Source organism: Ammospiza nelsoni, chromosome 5 (genome assembly GCF_027579445.1).
Source record: "Ammospiza nelsoni isolate bAmmNel1 chromosome 5, bAmmNel1.pri, whole genome shotgun sequence".
Taxonomy (NCBI): Eukaryota; Metazoa; Chordata; class Aves; order Passeriformes; family Passerellidae; genus Ammospiza; species Ammospiza nelsoni.
In genome coordinates this window covers 60,568,042-60,587,578 of record NC_080637.1, presented here as the reverse complement: position 1 = coordinate 60,587,578, position 19,537 = coordinate 60,568,042, and the positions used below count along the sequence as shown (strand labels likewise).

General features: G+C 48.9%; 1 protein-coding gene across 2 annotated transcripts in view; it reads left to right on the top strand.

Moving 5' to 3' along the window:
* Positions 1–1,191: 1,191 nt before the first annotated feature.
* The window catches only part of CCND2 (cyclin D2), a 30,518-nt gene continuing 12,172 nt past the window's right edge, over positions 1,192–19,537 (top strand). For both annotated transcript variants that reach the window (XR_009418485.1, XM_059472214.1), the window contains exons 1-4: positions 1,192–2,019; positions 3,474–3,689; positions 6,176–6,335; positions 17,316–17,446. Coding sequence is in view for 1 of the 2 variants with exons in the window: in XM_059472214.1 (XP_059328197.1) it covers positions 1,825–2,019; positions 3,474–3,689; positions 6,176–6,335; positions 17,316–17,446 (702 nt within the window). In the remaining variant the exon portion in view is untranslated. The remainder of the gene's footprint in view (positions 2,020–3,473; positions 3,690–6,175; positions 6,336–17,315; positions 17,447–19,537) is intronic.

Genomic DNA, 19,537 nt, shown 5'->3' with positions numbered 1-19,537 from the left:
CACGGCTCTGCCCGGGTCCCGGTACCCCGCGGCTCGGCCGCCGGGGCCACACACGATGCCCGGCGGCTCCCCACGTCTCGGGAGGGAGAGACAATCTCTGCGCTCGGGGGCTGCGCGAACGGGACGAGGGGTGCGCGGGGATGAGTTTGTGGGGAGAACCTGCTCTCGGCTGTCCCCCGCTACAGGGGGATGGGGGCGGGCGACACTCCCGCTTTTGGGCTTTTTGCTGCCCGAGTACCCCTTGCTCCGACGGGCGGGTTCGCTGCGGGGCCGAGTCCCAGCCAACTTTTGCCGGGGCAGCCTTGCCGCGGGACTCCGGCAGAGTCGGCACAGCTGTTCCCACCCCTCCCATCCGCTCTGATGCACAAGGGAGAGCGCTGCCGTGGGAGGGGGCGCCGGTGCCCACCCGCGGGCAAGGACGGCCGCTCGCCCGCCGTGCCCCGGTACCGGCGGACCCCGTGCGGCTGCCGGCTCCGGCGGTGCGGTCAGATGAGAGGGCTCCCTCTCGCCCCATCCCTCCCGGAGTGCTCTCGATGCCCGGGCATCATGCGCCCTTAAAATATAATCTGCCCGGTAACAATCAGCGCGCAGCGGCGAGAGCCCCAGAGCTATTGGCTATGCAAATAGCGGGAGGGGAAGCGGCGCCCCAAAGTCCCCGCTCGCAGTTTTAAGGCGGAATTTTTGTGCCCGCCGCCCCCGGCCCACCCTCCGCGCCGGCCGCCGCCGGGGGGCTGAGGGGCGGCCGCTGCGGGGACCCCGCTCCCCGCGGGGCTGCGGCCGCTCCGCGCCCGCCCCGGTACCGCCTTCCCCTTCGGGAGCCTCCGCTCTGCCGCAGCCGGCAGAGACTTCGCAGAGTTGTCACATTTTGCAGGCGGGGAGCGACTACCGGCGAAGTGCGAGCCGGGTGGAAGTCACCCTGTGTGGGACATAACTGCTCTCACCTCCCCCCTCCTCCCCAGCCAACCTTTCTCCCTCCTCCCTCCCTCCCTCCCTCCCTCCCTCCGCTGCGTTTCCTAGAAAGTTATATCAGTGTGGCCATGCAACGCTAAGACGGTTCGCCTGCTCGAACCACGAATGTGTGCCGGAGGAAGTAGCGGGGTGGTTGTGAGATTTCGCCCCGAAGACGCCGCGGAACCCCCACCCCTCAAGTGCTTTTTGGGGGGTTTGCTGTTAGCGGGGAGCTCCGTCCCCCTCCGGCTGCAGGTTTAAGGAGGTGCCGGAGCAGGGAGAGCGAGACATGGATCTGGCACCCTGCTATGCCAGGGCATTTCATACTTCGCCCCCATCGTCTGGGTGGGTACCGAGGGGCGCCCACAGTTCCTTGCAATAAGAGAAGGAGAGGGAAATTGATCGGGACGGGGTCCCTCAGAAGGCAAGTGTGGAACGGGTTTAATTTGGTTGCTGGAAGGAAGCAAAAGAGAAGCTGTCATTTGTGTCTGTGTGTCCCTATACGAGGGCCTCCTGGTTCCTTGTTAGCTTATAGAGAGGGGAAAAAAAAAAAAAAAAAGAGAGCGTTTGATGTTACGTCTGACCAGCTGCTGTTCTCCATAATAACAAGAGAGAGAACTGCCTGCCCTGGCGAGTTGCGTCACTTCGCTTCAACTTTAGGCTAGAAATCAAGAGAGGCAGGGACAAGTTTCAAGGGAGGCAGGAGCGAGCTGGAAAGCCCTGCCGTCTTCCTCCCACCCACCTACCCCTCCTCCTTTACCCCTCTCCTATCCCCACCCCCTTCCCCCCCTCAAAAAAAAAAAAAAAAAAAAAAAAAAGAAAAAAAAAAGGAAAAAACCTTTCCCATCAGAGAAAGAGGGAGATCTCTTTGGAAACATGGAGCTGCTGTGCTGCGAGGTGGATCCCATGAGGAGAGCTCTGCCTGACCCGAACTTGCTCTACGATGACCGCGTTTTGCACAACTTACTAACCATAGAGGAAAGGTATCTGCCTCAATGCTCCTACTTCAAGTGCGTCCAGAAGGACATCCAGCCCTTCATGAGGAGGATGGTGGCCACTTGGATGCTGGAGGTTCGTACACCCCGGCCCCTCGGAGGGGGTGAGGCAGAGCGGCCGCGGGCAGCACCCCGGCCCCTCTCCCCTTGCAGCCCCTCGCTCTTCTGGTCACCGGGTGCCTTCTTCTTGTCGATCCCCTCTGCTCCTTGTCCCCGTCCGGAGCCCAGCCGGTGCGGAAAGGGGCGCGGGGGACACCGACAGCCCGGGGGGGAGGTCGCCCCTTCCGGGGGGCTCCGGGAGCGGGGTGCAGGAGGGGAGGAAACGCGGCGTGGTGGTGGTGGGGGGGGAGAGTTGGAAAAGTCATTTGCAATTAAAAGCAAAGAAAATCCGCCTCCGGGAACGCTTGTGATTGAGGCATTCCTGGGAAAAAGGAGCAGCACGCGGGGCAGGGCGAGGGTCGGGGGGTGCCCCGTGTGCCCCGCGTTGTGCCCGGCGAGGGTTCCGTGCCCACGTATGCAGTGGGGAGGACGTGCCTTCTTCTCGCCATGTTGCGCTGCATGCGGACTCTGCTCGCAGGCGCCGAGCGCGGCTGCCCCCGCTGCTTCCCAGGGGGCTCGGGGGTGCCCCCCGGCCCCGCGGAACGGGACCCCGGGTGTGTCGGGGCCGTGGGGCCGGCGCTGAGCCCCCCGTTCGCCCCGAGGCTTCAGGCGCAGCGGCAGCGGGCCCGCAGCCCCGCAGACTCGCTGCCTTGCGCTGGCCCCACCAGCCATCCTTTGCCCCTTCGGATCTCCTTTGGGGGGGACCTTTCGGGAGTTAAACTCCGTGGGCTGGAAAGCCCAGACTCCCCGCTTAGTTTTCATGTGCGATTTGTGCTTTTTCTCCGCGGCTCCGATTTTTTGTAAATTTTTAAAAGAATTTTGCTCCTTGCTGCCTGCTAAAAGGATCCAGGCGGCTCGGGCTCTCTCCACCCCACCTCGCCCTCGCTATGTCTCCCGTCCTTCCCCCACAACGCGGGATTGGGGGCGCAGGGCTGGGGGACACCCGGCGGGGGAATTTTTACAATTGTCGGAAACGATAGGGGATCGTCCCGGGATGCCACCAGCCCCAAAACCGGGACCGCCGGGGAAGTTTTGATATTTTTTATCGATTTTTTGAAAATATGACGAAATAAAAAAGAAAAATTGGGTCGCAAAGGAAAAAAAAAAAAAAAAAAGTCTGAGGCTGCTCTCTTGCTGCTGGATGGGGCTTTTCGGCTCTCCCACACAGTGTCTTGAATTCATTTCTTACTGAATGAACTAAAGGAATGTGAAAGCCGATTGACAGCCTTCCCAGCCTCTCCACAGATCTCCCCCTCCCCCAAAATTTAGCTCCCCGGGAAACAAAAATAGGAGCAAAAGCAAGGGAAGTAGTGGTCTGTTTGGTGGGTTCACTCATTTATTTATCTTTTCCTTCTTGTCTCTTTCTTGCTTCCCACTCCCGTTTCCCCCTGGACTGCCCCATCGTTCCTTCCCCACGCTCCTCACTTGCAGGTCTGCGAAGAGCAGAAGTGCGAAGAAGAAGTTTTCCCTCTGGCCATGAATTACTTGGACAGATTCTTAGCTGTGGTGCCCACTCGGAAGTGCCATCTGCAGCTGCTGGGGGCGGTGTGCATGTTCCTGGCCTCCAAGCTGAAAGAGACAATCCCCCTCACAGCCGAGAAGCTGTGCATATACACGGACAATTCCATCAAACCCCAAGAGCTGCTGGTAAGCAGCCCCAATTCCTCCCTCCTCTCCGGCACAGCACCTTTCTCCCTCTGGCACAGCACCCAGCACTTCGCCACCCAGCCCCTGCCTTTTAGAAAAACCCACGCTTTTCCCGCCTTTCTGAACGGTCACAAACTCTCGGGGGCCAGCGCTGAGGGCGGGGGACACCCGCGGGGACATCGCTGTCCTCCGAAGCCGCCTGGCAGTGCCGTGCGGCGCTCCGGCCGCTGCCGGGGGTTCTGGGGCTGGCGGTGCCGGGGGTGGGTCCGTCCCTGCCGTGTCCCGGTTGTGTCCCCGCCGTGTCCCCACGGTGTCCCCACGGGGGACCTCGCCGGGCGCACGTGCGCGGGCGGGCGGCGCGGCGGCGCCACCTGGCGGCAGACACGCGGCGGTGCGGGGCCGGGGCCGGGCCGGGGGGCCCGGGATGCTCGAGGGGGGCCCGGGATGCTCGGCCGTGCCCGACAGGCAGCGGCACCCCCTGATGCCCAGGGAGTTCCAGCTAAACACGAGGAAGAACTTCTTCCCTGGGCAGTGACCGAGCCCTGAACAGATTGTCCAGAGAGGGTGTGGAGTCTCCCTCACTGGGGATATTCCAGAATTGTCTGGCCAAAGTCTTGTGTCCTGTGCTCTGGGATGGCCCTGCCGGAGCAGGGAGGTGGCACCAGATGCACCACTGTGGTCCCTTCCAGCCTGAGCCATCCTGTGTGATAAGGCTCAGTCAAATAACCTAACGTCTGCTGCTCCTCTCAGTTCAGATGCAAAGGAAGTGAAACAATTTGATAATTTCTGAATGAAATAAGTGACGTATACATCATGATGTGGAGCACTGGATGTGCACCAGGGCCTCTTGGTGATATGGATGCTAGGTCAGAGAAATGGCCATCTGAGTTGTTAAAGAATTTTTCCTATGAATCACTGGGAATTCCCCCCGGGGTGGGGCTGGGGTTGATAGCTCGTGCTTCCACAGAGTTAAAGAGCCTTGCCCTCAAATCCTGCCTGGCTGTCAGGGCCACGAGGTGTCAGTCCCCTTGGTGGCACAGAGGGGCGGGGGAAGTGCCGTGGTCCCCACGTGCAATTATGCAGAGCAACATCCCTAACCTTCTTGTGCCACGTGGATTTAAGCATGTGTTTAAAGTGCTTCCTTGTATTTGGTCCTCTGGGTTGACTGTTCTCTCTCAAAACCTGTCACATCAGTAATGCTGGGAAGAGCTGGCCTTGAGTTCACACAATCATCGTTACGTTCCAACATTTTTCAGGTTTTCTTGAGAAATTCAAAAATCCCGTCCGGTTTCTGCGGCCTTTTGCATATCTGTGAGATTTCTCAGAGCATGGAGGGCTCTGTCATAATCCAGCAGGAATGTCCGTAGGAAAGTAACTTGCTGTTAAAGTGGGCATCTATTCAGGGAAAGGACTGCAGAAATGGCATTGTGGGGTCCATGTTTATGGTTTCTCAGCAACACTGGTTGACGTCTCCGCGGCTGCAAAATTAAAGGACTTTTTTTTGTTCCTGACTTGCCAGCTCTGTCAGCTCAGCTGGGGCTCCCCACCACGCTGGGCTCCATCAGGCATCATCAGGACTCGGGAATCAGTGCGTGGAATTTAGTTAATAGCTAATAGTTGACGGATGAGACAAATGTGAGCTGGAGGCCTGAGCTTTGCTCACTCTGTGGGGCACTGTGAGGTGTTCAGAACTCAGTTTAAATGTTGAAACATGCAGGTCATGCACCCCATGGCTGGATCTGGGTGCTGTTTGCACATGGAATCCCATTTCAGGGAATGGCCGGTAGTTACGTACACGCCCAAGCTTTCCTTTGATTGCAGTGGGAGTTTTGGGTGTGCAAAGAATCTGGGAATGGCTCCTACATGATTTACTGGCAGATAATTTACACAGGCTACTTCTTGGCTGTGTTGTGTGTGTTTCCTTTCTGCAGAGCCTCTCCTGGAGTAGTTTAAGCACCATCAGATTTATCTGCAGGACCTTTGGAGTACAGTTTTGGGAGGCAATGCCATCAAGCCAACTTCCCCAGTTTTGAGAAAAGGAATGTATATCTAGGTTATTTTTGTGCATGGCTGTCCCTAGGGCTTTAAATGGCTATAAAGTAAGGACTATAGCCATTTAAAAGAAGTTACTAGGAAAGGACCACAGTGACCTTGGCAATATCTAATTGCAGTCTAAACTTTCTGGGTGGGCATTCAGCACTGGATAAAACAAAACAAAACAAAACAAAAAACAAACAAACAAAAAAAACCCTCGGCAGGAGCTGCCAGGTCTCATTATTTTCAGTAGAGCCTGACATTTCTGGTGTTCAAAAAAAAAAAAAGAATATAAAGTCAACAACTTCAAAGCAGTAGAGGCATATGGAAAAAAGGGTTTGAGCAAAACAAATTTAGCAGTGATAAAGTTATAATAAGAAATAAGCAGAGGTTTTTCACAGGCTTGCTTATGGCTTTTCTTCTCTTGTGCTCTCCCTGTCCACCCTCTGCAGGAGTGGGAGCTGGTGGTGCTGGGGAAGTTGAAGTGGAACCTTGCAGCCGTCACCCCACACGATTTCATTGAACACATCCTAAGGAAGGTGCCTCTCCCTAAAGACAAGTTGCTTTTGATCCGGAAGCATGCACAAACCTTCATCGCCCTTTGTGCCACAGGTAGGCTCAGCTGCTCTGGCTGCTGCTGCTGCCCATGGTGTGGTTGGAAGGGCAGATTGGTTCCTGATGGTGCTTCATCCCTTCCATCCTTACATGATGTGAGAAGAGGAGCTAAATCCCATGGGACTGTTTGCAAAGGGTGTTGTGAATCAGGCCCCAAAACTGTGCATTGGGCAAAATTCTTGTAGTAGTGACCCATAGTGCAGCTGACGTGTGGTGCTTTTGCAGTGAAGTCTTGTAAGGCTGGATTAGAGCATCCTGGGTTTTATTTTGCCCATTTACTGCTTCTTTTAGAGAGCCACAGATCCTTTGTAAGGAGAGCTCCAAATACAGAAGCTGTTATGGCACATTTGCCCAAAATGTCTTGAGCTAATGCATTGCATGAATGTGTTCATAAACTTTTCATTAACTGGACTCTGTCTAGATGAAAGGCAAAATTGTGTATTTTACCATTTATGTGGTACTGCCACATCCCTGAAGCACAGGGAATGACAGTTTAAAAGGTAATTATTTTTTAAAAAAAAACTGGGATTCTTTCCTATCTTCACCCCAAGAAAGCAGTGAAACTACCATGCTTTGTAGGGAAGCATTGCACTCCCTTTTTGTCACAAGGCTGAGCACAGTTTCTAAAGATTTCTGTGAGAATAATTGCCTCTGTGGAAAAGAGGCTTTTTAATTTTGATCTGTCTGCAAAACACTGGTTTTTGTTTGTGTGTTATTTTGGTGTTTGGGTTTTTCTTCCCTCAGTTACTTTTACAAAATTAGTGTACTCTGAATTTTCATCTGAAGGGTTAATGGTAAGACTACATTTTAGAAGCTGGACCTGAACTAGATAAACAGCATGCAATGTTTTCCAGAGTCATTATCAAGTAGTGGATGGCTCAGTGTCTGAATTCACCAGTTTGATGTACCTAGTCCTTTGTGATAGGAACTGTTCTGCCTGTGCATTTGCAGAGGGGAAGGGAAAACGGGGTGCAACTTTTGGGTTTGAATGTCTGCTTCTTGTATATAAGGTGTAGTGACTGCTTTTACAATCTTGGCCAATTCTTCCTACCTCAGTTCATCTGTTTTAGAGATTTGTATGTGGACTGTGTTACGGTAATTGACTTTTTGGTTGCCATGATGCTCAGACCTTCCCTTCTTTTCCCACTGCTCCATGATCCTTTTCAGACCAAAGACCTCAGGACTCAATAGAAATATTGCTCAAATTCTGCAGGATCACTCTTGGTGATTTCTTTGCCTTCTCCCCTTACTTAGGATGCATTCACTGTTCTGCCTTGTGTGATATGAAAAAGATGGTCTTTCCCGTGGACATTTCCCTGGATCTTCATGCCCTCTGCTATCAAACTCCAATACAGCTCCATGTTGCCTTCCAAACCAGACAATCTTCCCACTCTTTTGTTGCTTTCACTTCCTCCAGTAGTGTTTTGGTTTGTTTGCTTTTTTATCCAGCACATCATTTTCTTGAGAGCCCTGGAATTTCTTTATGATTTAATATCTCAAATTCTGGTCCATTAATCCTTTGCCCTTAAAGTTTTCCATATAACCAAACCATTGCAAGACTGTGGTCCCTGAAAGAGTCTCCAAAGTCCATGGCTTCTTTCCACTCCATGAATTATTTGGTGGTTAGCTCCATGCTCTAGAAGTCCTTTTACTGAGATCCAGAGCAGTGCCCCCCAGCCTTCAGCCCAGTCATGCAGTTCCCTCGTGTGTGTCCCCCATGTGATCTGCCTCTCATGTTATATGTCTCCAATGCATGAAATGAGGTCCTTTGTGTAGAGTTTAAAGAGACAACAAATTAAAGTTTCTTCCCTTAAAAGTGGAAGACATAATTTTTGAGTACAGGGCTTCCCAAAAGTGAGGGCACTGTGGTGCTGGCTGGAGATTTTCTTTTCTTCTCATGCCATTGTCCACAGACCACTGTGTAGTTTTGAGGAGGACCCACAACACTTTTTCATTTTGAAAGCAGAGATCTTACTCAGGCACTCAGTACCACATTCCCACATTACCTGGGAACTGCTACCTCAATTTCCATTGTGGAAATGTTGTTCTTACTACAAAATTTCCCTTTCACTGCCACTCTTTGAAGAAAAGCCCCTTTTTGTCAGACTTCCCTTCCATATTCAGTTGTCATTTCCTTTCCTTGTCCTGTTTGTTGCAGAGCTCTCATCAGCCACTCTGTTTCTTCTTTTTTTCCCTCAGAGCTGCTGCTCTCTGCCAGCTCAGGCTAAGCCTGGTGTTTCATTTCCCCATTTGCCTCCTTTCAGCAATAGGACCTCCTCTGACATGTGGCTCCCTCTTCCCTTGCTCCCCATGTGTGTTTTTAGGCTGAGTTTGACTCTTTACTATTCCCAGAGCTGACCTGGCTGCCTGGCTAACAGCTCTGGTCTGGAGCACAGCAGTGAATCTCTTTCTATTTCCTGATTCATCTCAGCACAGCTTTCTCAGCTTTACTTTAAAGTATCATACAAAATCTGGCGTATTTTGAACTTTTCTCCCCCAGCCTTAGATCTTCTTCAGCAACTGCTCCATTTAATTTCCCAGCAACAACATTTTACCAGAAATTCCCAGGTGTTCCCTGCGTGTACAGAGCTGGCTTTGATCTCAGTCCTGCAGCACTTAGTGTCAGCAAATGAAGAGGGAAGCAGCCATGAACAGTTACTGGATGTGTAGGATCACAGTGATACTCATCACTGTTCTCCTTTCCATCTGAACATTCCCCAAAAGGAGGTGATATTCCATTCTTCTGCATATTCCTTTCAGTCATGTTTGGTCACTTTGGTACTCTCTCTGTTTCTGTGCCATTATTTTGAGCCCAGTTCCTGAACCAAGCTGCATGGATATAAACCCACGGCCTCTCCCCAGTCCTTGCAGTGATTAATGATTCACATGAGCATGACTGGAACTGGAATGTTTCCCTCTTTGCCCTTGGTCCCATCGGAGCATACGGCTGCTGAGCAGGACAGAAGTTTGTGTGTCCTCCTGAATAAAGTTCTCTCTTTCATTGCTCTGCACTCACAAAGGTTTCAGGAGTCTTCTCTTCCATTAGGAGGGCATGGAAGTGGCATTTTCCTCCAGCTGCCTTGTTCACTGTGCAGTAAGAGTGCACAGATGGGCACTATGCAGTGGCATGGCCTGATCTGTCACCATGTCATTGTTTTCTCATCCCACTGGTGGCTCCCTGTGCAAGCCAAAATCTTCAGATCGCTTCTGGATTTTCAAGGCACCGAGAGGATGCATTTGGGGGGCCTCTAAGTGGTGCTTATGGCTTCTCTCTTATGAGGGAGGACTGAGGGAGCTGGGCTTGGTTAGTCTGGAGAAGAGAAGGCTGAGAGGGGATTGCATTAATGTTTATAAATATCTCAAAGAGGTTGTCAGAGGATGGTGCCAGGCTCTTTTTTAGCGACAGGATGAGGAGCAGTGGCCATAAACTAAAACAAAAGTTCCACCTCAGTATGAGGAAGAATTTCTATACATTGAGGGTGGCAGCTGCCCAGGGAGGGCCTGGAGCCTCCCTCTCTTGAGAGATTCCAAACCCACCTGGATGTGCTCCTGTGTCACCTGCTCCAGGGGACCCTGCCTTGGCAGGGGTGTGGACTGGGTGATCTCCAGAGGTCCCTTCCAGCCCTAATGATTCTGGGATTCTTCAGCATGGGATGTTCCTGTTCAGCTGTGAGCCCAATGGAGATCATCCTTGTTTTGCTTACTGGGATTGTGTTGCTTTTCCACCCTGCCCACACCTCCATCTCTTTACTGCTCTGCATCCTTTGTTCCTCTGTCTCTTTGCACAGTGCTGCACAGCTTGGAAGTGTTCTCTCAGGGGTTGGCCAGTCGCCTGTGCTGAGCTCCAAGCCAGGGAATCACTGCTGGAAGGAGTGGGAGAAGGCAGTGTTGCAGAGGTGTGTGCAGAGCCTGCCACGCGGCTGCTGGAGAGAGACCTGGGCATTATTTCCTTACCCTTGGGTGTGCTCATCATTTCTTTTCTTGTATCCTCTTCAGAATCTCAGATGCACAACTGCTTCCTTGTGTTGCATTCTCCTCAGAGCCTGTACATGCCACAGTTTTGGTGCAGGGTACCCCTTTTTATGTGAGAGCCTGTAAGGGAATGGTTTTTGAGGGAGGGTGGCCTGTGCATGACAGGCTTTCAGAAAGAGGAGCTGTAATGGAGACACTCATCTCTGTGAGGAGCTTCCCAGGATTTTAGCTGAGTGGCAACCAAAACTTGGAAGCAGATGCCTTTGCAGACTTGCAGAGATAGAAGGCAGCTTGTGTAAAAGCCTGGACTCAGTCCTTTGCAAGGTCATTTCTATGCCTCAGCTGAGTCCTGTGGCAGGTGGGATGTGCCCATGGTGGATCCAGCGTCTCAGGCCTCAGGCTTGTGTCAGCACAGAGGCTGAGAAAGAGCGGCAAAATGTCAGCTTTAAGTCAGTTTCATACAGTGTGCCAAACCTCTGCCCACTGTTTCTGGGACATTAATCATCTACACTTGAAAGCTGAGAAGGCTTTTTTTAACTTCTGGGCCAAATCCTGCATCCTTCTTCAGACAGAAGTTCTGTGGAAGTCAATGGGAGTGTTGTCTGAGCGAAGACTGCAAGATGAGGTCTGCAGTCCTGGTAGAGGTCTATGGGGTGACCACACAGAATGAGGCCTGTTTGCTCCTCAGCATTCCTGCTGGGCAATTCTGCTCTGCATCCCCTTTTCATCCAGTATAAGTTACTGGAGCCTGGAAAGTGTGATACAAGTTTTATTTGGGACCTGTTCTTTGCAGAGGGGAAGAATGAAGCCTGTAGAGACTTCATTATGTAAATGTCTTAAGAAATAAAAATACATCTTGCAAAGTGGCAGTGCTTGCAGGATATTCTTGCATAGCAGAAGAAAGAATAATTTGCACTAATTTATTGCTAGACAAAAGAAGAAGCTCTTGCTTGTTCCAGCTCATATCAGTATCTTGAGCTTTCCAGCCAGTGGAGCCACAAGAACCAAGGAAGTGCCATCAGCAAGTGGTCAGGCCCTCGGGAATGTTTCGTGACCAGTCAAGCCTGGCAAGAGGAGGTGGAAAGAAATAAAGAGAGCATGTGCTGATACAAGCTGGCATCACTCTGCAGCTGCCAGGAGAGCTGCCCTCCTTTCTACCAGGTGCAGATCTGACCTTTTGGTGGTTCAAACACTAACATCATCCTGATCCTTGGTTAGGAAGCTGTAAAATAAGTGCAGATAAAAACCAGTGCAAACAGTTGTTCAGAAATAGTATTTACCATCAACTAATGAGCATATTGTTGTGAGTGCTCCTCTGCTTTGCGTAGGTTGTTCAGTGTGTTTCCCTGCCTTTACCTCTCTTATGATGTGATAAAGCATTAACATTTAGGATACTTCAGACCCATTTGTATAAAGGCCAAATGCTGCTTGCTTTAAGGGAGGAACAGAATTAGATGTCTGCCCTCCCACCTCCTCAAAGGATGGAAGCACTTCTGCATCCAGGTTTACTTGAAAGTTTTGTGTTTGCTTTGAAGGGCTGAAGTCATCTGGTTTTGCCTTTAAAAGTAAAAACAGTTAACATGAGGAAAATTTGCAGTGTCTTGGAGAAATGCAAGAGAAAGAGAAAAATATGGTCACTGCAGATACAAGCAAATGTGTTAGAAAAAAAAATAGCACCACACTGGCCCTGGAATTGCATTTGGATCAAAGCAGACAAGAATTAAATTCACTACTTCCATTGTTTATCTTAGACTTTTCTTTTAAACTTAGATGGTTAAATATAGATCCATGCTTGTCTTCATAGTACAGGCATTGGCTGGGTGAAGTCTGAGGCTGGCTGTGACTATTATCTACATGATTTTAATGTATCAGTACTTGCTTTTCTGATGGAGGTAACATAACTTTTTTTCCTCCCTTTTTTCCCCCCACCATGGGAAGAATTACCTTCCTTATGACAGCAGTTTCCAAATCTGTAAATAAATATCTATCAAATTACAGAGATGAATATTGGCTGCTGAAAAAAAGCCCAACTAGCAGCCAGATCAATGAAATGGGTAATTTTAAGTAGATAGAGTTCCCCCATCTGACTTTGACACACTGAGCATGTTCAGCCTGTGTATTTGTCAGTGCTCTTCTCCTTCCGACGGTTTTATTTGTTGGCTGCAAGTTAAGGCTTCCCCTTGCAGGACCTCTCTGGGTTCCTTCCTGCAGTTCCCTTCTGCTTTGGACTGACTGTCAGCCTTGCATTTTCCTGGCTTGAAGGCAGTGAAGACCACTGGATTGGGAGAGAGCCAGCAAAACAGCTCAGCCGCGGTGCTCGTAGCCCTGGAACCTCGGCGTGGATTACATGTGCTCCACTGGCAGAAAAACCTCCTCGTGCCCTGGCTGTGTCAGCTCCAGGCTGAAAGTGGGGGGCAGATTCAGGGTACCCTGAATTTGCTTGGTGACTCTGGCTGGCTGGTCCACAGGTGGCTGTGTTCCAAAGGGTGCTGTTCCTTGCACTGCCTTTTTAATTTCCAGTGCTGAAGTCAGTGGGGTTGTGCAGGGCTGGTCACTTGTTTTTGAGGTTGTTTGGGAAATAGGTGATATTAAAATGGGGATGGGATGGTTTCTTGTGTATATTGCCTGGGAATAGAAAGTAAAACAAGTTTTGCTTTCTAACAACACAGTGTCTTCCCTTGAGGTGTTCATGTGCTCAGATTCTCATGGACACGCGCTGTGGCACTGCTTCTCTTACTTATAATGAGACTCCTTTGTACTTTTCCCATGGAATGGCATAATCACAGAATCAATTAGGTTGGAAAAGACCTCTGAGATCATCGAGTCCAACTATAAACCTATAAATCACAACAGAGTTAGAGTCAGAGCCATGCTTTAGATGCAGGCTCTGGGTGCGTGTTAGTCAAGTTTGCACACAGAAGGATTTTGCCCATAGCCTTGCTTCAGATGTCCGGGGAGAAGTGCTATTTATAAAATTCCATGTGCCCAGTAAGAAGTGCTTTGTATAAAATTTCCCCTGTAGTTCAGGTTTCATCATCTCCTACGAGAATTTGCTGTAAATGCATATGTTTCAGCTCACATTTTTAGGTTCTCTCTGTGTGCCCCACTTTTTTTTTTTTTTTTTTTTTAAATTAATTTTTCTTTAATCTCAGGGCAAATTTTTGACCTAATTTGGAGGGAGGAAAGTTTTACCTGGGTGAAAACAGAGTGAGGATGGTGAGGCTTGTCTTGTTGTCATAGTAGAAGTAGAGATAGAGGTTTATAATTGAAAATAACACGTAAAAAGCTTGTTTTGAATTTCTTAATGGAATCTAAGAGACTGGGGGGGCAGTTCTGCATCCCCTCAGATACGTACTTAATATTTATGCTTTCATTGCACCTTGACAAACATTTCACGTAGTTATTGCTTTGCTTGAATATGGAAATATGTTAATTATGGCCTTTATTGCGCTGCCTGCTCTTTTCCTCAGCCTTTTCTATTCAACCCTCTAGGTGGCCCAGCACAATGTGGCTTCTTTTCTTTCAATGAGCTCTTTCCACACTAATAGGGTCCAGGGTGATGTGGAGAACCATGTGCACAAAATTGGTGCACCACCCCCCATTCCTTTGTGGGCATGTCAGGTTAAATTCATATCAGCAGGAGGGTCACTGCCATGATTTTCAATAGCTCGAGATGAGGTGATGACTTCAGACAATGGTGCCACACTCTCCAGTTGGAGACACTTGCCTCACCAGTTGCAGTAGTTAATTAATATGCTAAAAATAGAAGCCAGTGATACAAATCGCTGCCTGTTGTACAACAAAGACTGGGCATGTGTAGCTTTGATAGCCAAGTTTATGGTGCTTGTTATGGAGGGAAGTTAGTTTAGAGCTAGAGGCAATGTAAGACTTTCTGGATGCTGAGCTTTAGTCACTCTGGGCCTCTGGCCATTCGCTCGCTGTCTCATTTGCATTATGAATGACATTAAGGGAGCTAACAAGGTTATTGGGCATAGAAATGTTCGCATGTGACCCCACGTGGAAGTAGACCTACAGCAGTGCTAGTTGGCAGGGACACTGTGCCTCTTTATTCAGCTTCCTAGGAAGACAGTTTCTGGGAGTGGATCTAAAACCAGCCACGAGAACACCAGTGTTCAAATAACGTGGAGGTCGTGATGCGAGGCAAGGAATTTCAGAGGGCAGGTGGAGCTGTGGCCTTTGCTCAGCCCATTCTGCCTGGACACAGCACTTCCCTGCACCATGTTTTTAATGCATCCTGCCTGAAACTCAGGACAAGGAGAGGAAAATTATGGAAAATCAGTTGCTACCTGTAGTTCCTATGCATAAGTGAGAGATGGTTTGGTATGTCCAAGATCAAAAATGGAAGTTGCTTCCCAACTTAGGGGTGTGGTTATCCCTTATGTGTGTTTGTATAAATCCATGTGAGGAAACATGAATATGGTTTTGATCATAGAAATATTAAGCTTGGAAAAGACCTCTAAGACCATGGACTCCAACCCTAACCCAGCACTGCTGTGTTCACGACTAAACAATGACTCCAAGTGCCATGCATGTGTTTTGAACATTTCCAGGGATGGTTACTCCACCGCTTCCTTGGGCAGCTGGTCCAATGCCTGATCATCCTGAAGAGATTTTTCCTAATATCCAATCTAAACCTCTCCTGGCACTTGAGGCTGCTTCATCTTGTCCTGTCCCTTGTTCCCTGGGAGCAGAGCCTGGCCCCCAGCTGGCCGCACCCTCCTGTCAGGGAGGTGTGAAGAGCAATAGAGCTCCCCTGAGCCTCCTTTTCCTCCAGGTTAAACACCCCCAGCTTGCTCAGCCGCTCCTCATCAGACTTGTGCTCCAGCCCCTTGCCCAGCTCCGTTCCCCCCTCTGGGCATGCTCTGGCGCCTCAGTGTCCATCCTGCAGTGCCAGGCCCAGCACTGGACACAGCCCTTGGGGTGAGGCCTCCCCAGTGCCCACATGTGGCAGGGGCATAGTCACTGCCCTGCTCCTGCTGGCCAAGCCCAGCAGCCATTGGCCTTCTCGCACACCTGGGCACGCACTGTGGGCCAGCAGGCCCAGGCCCTTTCCTGCTGGGCTCTTCCCCAGCCTGGAGCTGCTGGGGGTTCCTGTGGCCCAGGGCCAGGACCCAGCACTTGGCCTTGTTGAACCTCATCTCTCTGGCCTGGGCTCATCAAGATCCCTCTGCAGAGCCTTCCTGTCCTCAAGGAAATCAACACTCCTGCCCAACTTGGTGTCACCTGAGAACTGACTGAGGGTGCACTTGATCCCCTCATCCACGTCATTTATCAAAGAGAACTGGCCCAACCCTGAGCCCTGGGGGACACCACTGGTGACTGGCAGAAAGTGCAATCCTGGAAGTGTAATTCCTGTTCCCCCACCATATGCTGAGATCAGCATACTCAGGGCTGTGTCCTGCACTGAGAATTTGGGAGTCAAGGTTCTCCTGTTGTCTCACTTGTTAATGCAGGGCACTATAATTTAATTTCCAAGAGTCAGCTTTCCTTTGTACAGTGGGTTCTTACTATTACAATAGTGCATAAATTATTATTTTTATAATAATGGCATTCCATATCCCTTACTTCAGCCAGTGGGAATTTGCCCTTCAAAAGTGTCTGTCAGAGTGTGATGTCTGGTAGGAAGCAGCATCCAGTGTTGAGCTTGCAGGTGGGAACCTCCTGGTGGCTTTGTGAGACAGAGAAATCCGTGTCAGGGTTTCAACTCCTCCTTTTGTCTCCCCACTTCTAACAGCCCCGTTCTGGTCCATCTGGGGGAATGCTATGTCCCAAATGCCATTCTTACTGGACTGCTTCAATCCCAGGGATGTATTGCAGCCTGGAGAAGAACATGCTGTCTCCACAGCTATTGAAGTATGTGCCAGCTCTGAGTTTGGGAGGCTGAGAACAGCTCTCCATGTGTCTAAAACCTCAGTGGTTACACAGACATCAGCAGGGTTACAGAATTTGTGAACAGAAGGGATTTGGGATCTGCAGCAAGACAGTTTTCTGTAATCTGTTTCTATTGATGGAGTGTATTGCTTGTAATTTATTTCTTTTTATGTATTACGTTGGTTTACTGTTCCTTCTGCTCCAATTCCCCCAGCTGAAAACTGGTAGAGAAACGTTTGCTAATACTGAAAATTGGTAGAGAAAGGTTTGTCAATGAGTTATTGTTAAACCAAAGAACTTGCAAATCAAGTTTTATTTTAGGAATATATCAAGATGTGGGAAAGCTGGCATTTAGCAAGATAAACTAGTACTGATAAACCAGTGTCTGTGGCAGTATCATAAACCATAAAATTGTCTTATAAAGATCACAGGATTTTATTTTAATTTCTCTTTTGATTTAACAGATGTGTGAGGGGAAGTTCTGAAGTGTATTTTCAGCTTGTTTATTAAGAAATAGTAGTAATGACAAATGCAATCTTTGTTCTTTGATTTCATAGCTATGGGCTGTAAGTGTTCTCACTTCCTAATTGCTAAGGTAGTAAAGATGAACCGTTAATTAAAATCTCTTTCCCGGACAGGTCTTTAAATGCTGGAATTAATTAACTCTTTAAAAATTGACGTGACTAAAAATCTCATTTTGGTCCTTTGTGGTACCTTATTCCAGTTAGTTTTCTAGTTATACAGAGAGGTCTAATGTGACCAGGACCCAAATCTCTGACATAAATTACAGAAAGCCTCCTTCTTCTCTTTCCTTTTCTTTAAAACTAAGGAAAGACTATTAAAAATTGTCCAGGTTTACTTTATGCATCAGTGAAAATAAAAGACTGAACTGCATTTCCATTTTAATTTGCAGGTCTGTTCCCCCTCCTTTGACTGCTTGTGATGAGCAGTGTGACTAATGAGCTCCATGGGACCAAAAAGAGTGGCACTTTTCCCTTTCTTCTACTTCCCTGGGTTTTATTCTTGGGTGTGGTTTTTTTATGTTGCTTGCCTCTGATGTTTTGCAGCTTTTCTGGTCTGAGCTTGGACTAATTCCCAGATCTGTTCTTGCAGATTTTAACTTTGCCATGTACCCACCATCAATGATAGCAACTGGAAGTGTGGGAGCAGCCATCTGTGGCCTTCAGCTCGATGATGGGGACAGCCTCACGGACCTCCTGGCCAAGATCACAAACACAGATGTGGTGAGTGTTCCACATTCCTCTTCTCCTTTCACTTCCCAGGGTGAACTGGAGAACTGGGCCTGATCCTGAAGACTGAGTGGAGCAAAGGAGGGGGTTGCTTCTGCAGGGAGGTTGAGTCTCCAAAGCTCATTGATTTCCTGGAATTCAGTTTTTATTCAGGCTTTGCCTGCCCAGGGTGATGGTTCAGCAGGCTGAGCCTCCTCAGGAGCCCTGGGTGATGGGGTGAGCAGGCAGCATTCCCTGGGGCATAAAGCAAATCAGGAGGTGTTGTGCTGCTGTTGGTCCTGTGCTTGCAACCTTGAAATGGCTCTTTTGGCCCTTCTTCAGGTATCACCTAAAAATTCTTGGCTTGGAAGAAGTGAATAATGAGCTAATTTCAAGGCAGGATGTGAGACAGGCACAATTCAAGCTGTCTGTAGCATGTGCTAATTTATTGTTTTTGATTCACAGAGTAAATATGTGGCATTATTACATCTGTGATAGCACTGTTAAATGAAGATTTGGGTTTGTGATTTGATTAAAAAGGGGAGAATTTAAAGGGGAGAATTTTGATTTTTTTTTTCTTACAATCATATTGATCCTAATTTTCAAATTCTGGGGTTTCCTATTTAATTAATTTATTTGTCCACAGGCAGGGACACCTTCCACTATCCCAGGTTGGTCAGAGCCCCATCCAGCCTGGCCTTGGACACTGCCAGGGACCCAGGGGCAGCCACAGCTTCTCTGGGCACCCTGTGCCAGGGCCTCACCCCCCTCACAGGGAACAATTTCTTCCTCATATCCAATCTAAACCTTCTCTCTGTCAGTGTGAAGCCATTCCCCCTTGTCCTGTCACTCCAGGCCCTTGCCCAGAGTCTGTCTCCATCTTTCCTGTGGGCTCCCTTCAGGCACTGCAAGGCCACAATGAGGTCACCCCAAAGCCTTCTCTTCTCCAGGCTGCACAATCCCAATTCCCTCAGCCTTTCCTCCCAGCAGAGCTGCTCCATCCCTCTGCTCCCCTTGGTGCCCCTGAGAGGAGGGACACCTTCTGTGCCTGAGAGAATTGTGTGCAAGCCCTGTAAGGCCTTTTTGCTGCATCTTGCAATTTGGAAAGATGTTATCTAATGTGCTTTTCTATCCAGATTGTTTAAGTCTGAATGAAAATACCTACAAAAACATCTTAATACTGCTTAAGTGGTTAGAGGATGGGGCTTTAATTTTTCAATGAAAATGCCTTCATACCTTCTCTTTTAAGTTTAGCAAGATTTTTTGGTCAAAACTGTGCTTTTTGCCATCTTGGTGAAAATATTCCCAGATCTGACTGTGCCTACATTCCTTCAGAAGAAAAAATTAATACTCTTCCCAAATAACAAAGAACTCCTAACATTTTACTGTTCCTGTCTTCTTTTCAAGAGTCTCTTAACATTGGGTAGAGACCAGCTTCCTTCTCTTTGCTCCTGGTCTCAGCCCAAGCAGCACAAACTATAGAGGAGGGTCTCACTCATCCCCCAAATCAGAACAAACTCGTGACAAAATGAGCTTCTGGATTATTTAATTGCTAAAAAATATAAGCCTTTGCAGAAATTAGAGGTGCTGTTATTTTTTTCAAGGTGTTTTCCTTTGTGAGGCAGAGGTAGCCTTAACTCCCTGCAAGCTTTGAAGCCTCAGGCTAAGCAAAGGTTGCCAAAATATTTTAGTTTGGGCAAAATAGTGTATTTTTCATTAGCCTGCTGTTTCAATTTGGGAGAAATATTTTGCTAGGTATTTTCTCTGTGGGTTTTGCATTGAAAAACTACAAAAGGGGCCAGGACTGGAAAATTTCATCCCACATGCTAAAGCTTGAGAGAGAGAAAAGCAACTGAAAATGGGGTCTCAGAGAAGCACGGGGCAGGCTTAGCAATAGGTAGTAATACCAGCCTCATGTGTAAAATGTATTGTTGGAAAAAACCTACTGTCTGGATTGTGTAAGAGTTGGCCCAAGGCTGTGTTAGTAAAGAGTAAAGACTATTGTAATACATTTTACACTGGGACTTAATTAAAGTTGAATGAAGAGCTTCAGTTCTCTCACTTCCGAATTTCTGGTGCCTGAGAGCTGTTCCTGCAGTGGCACAA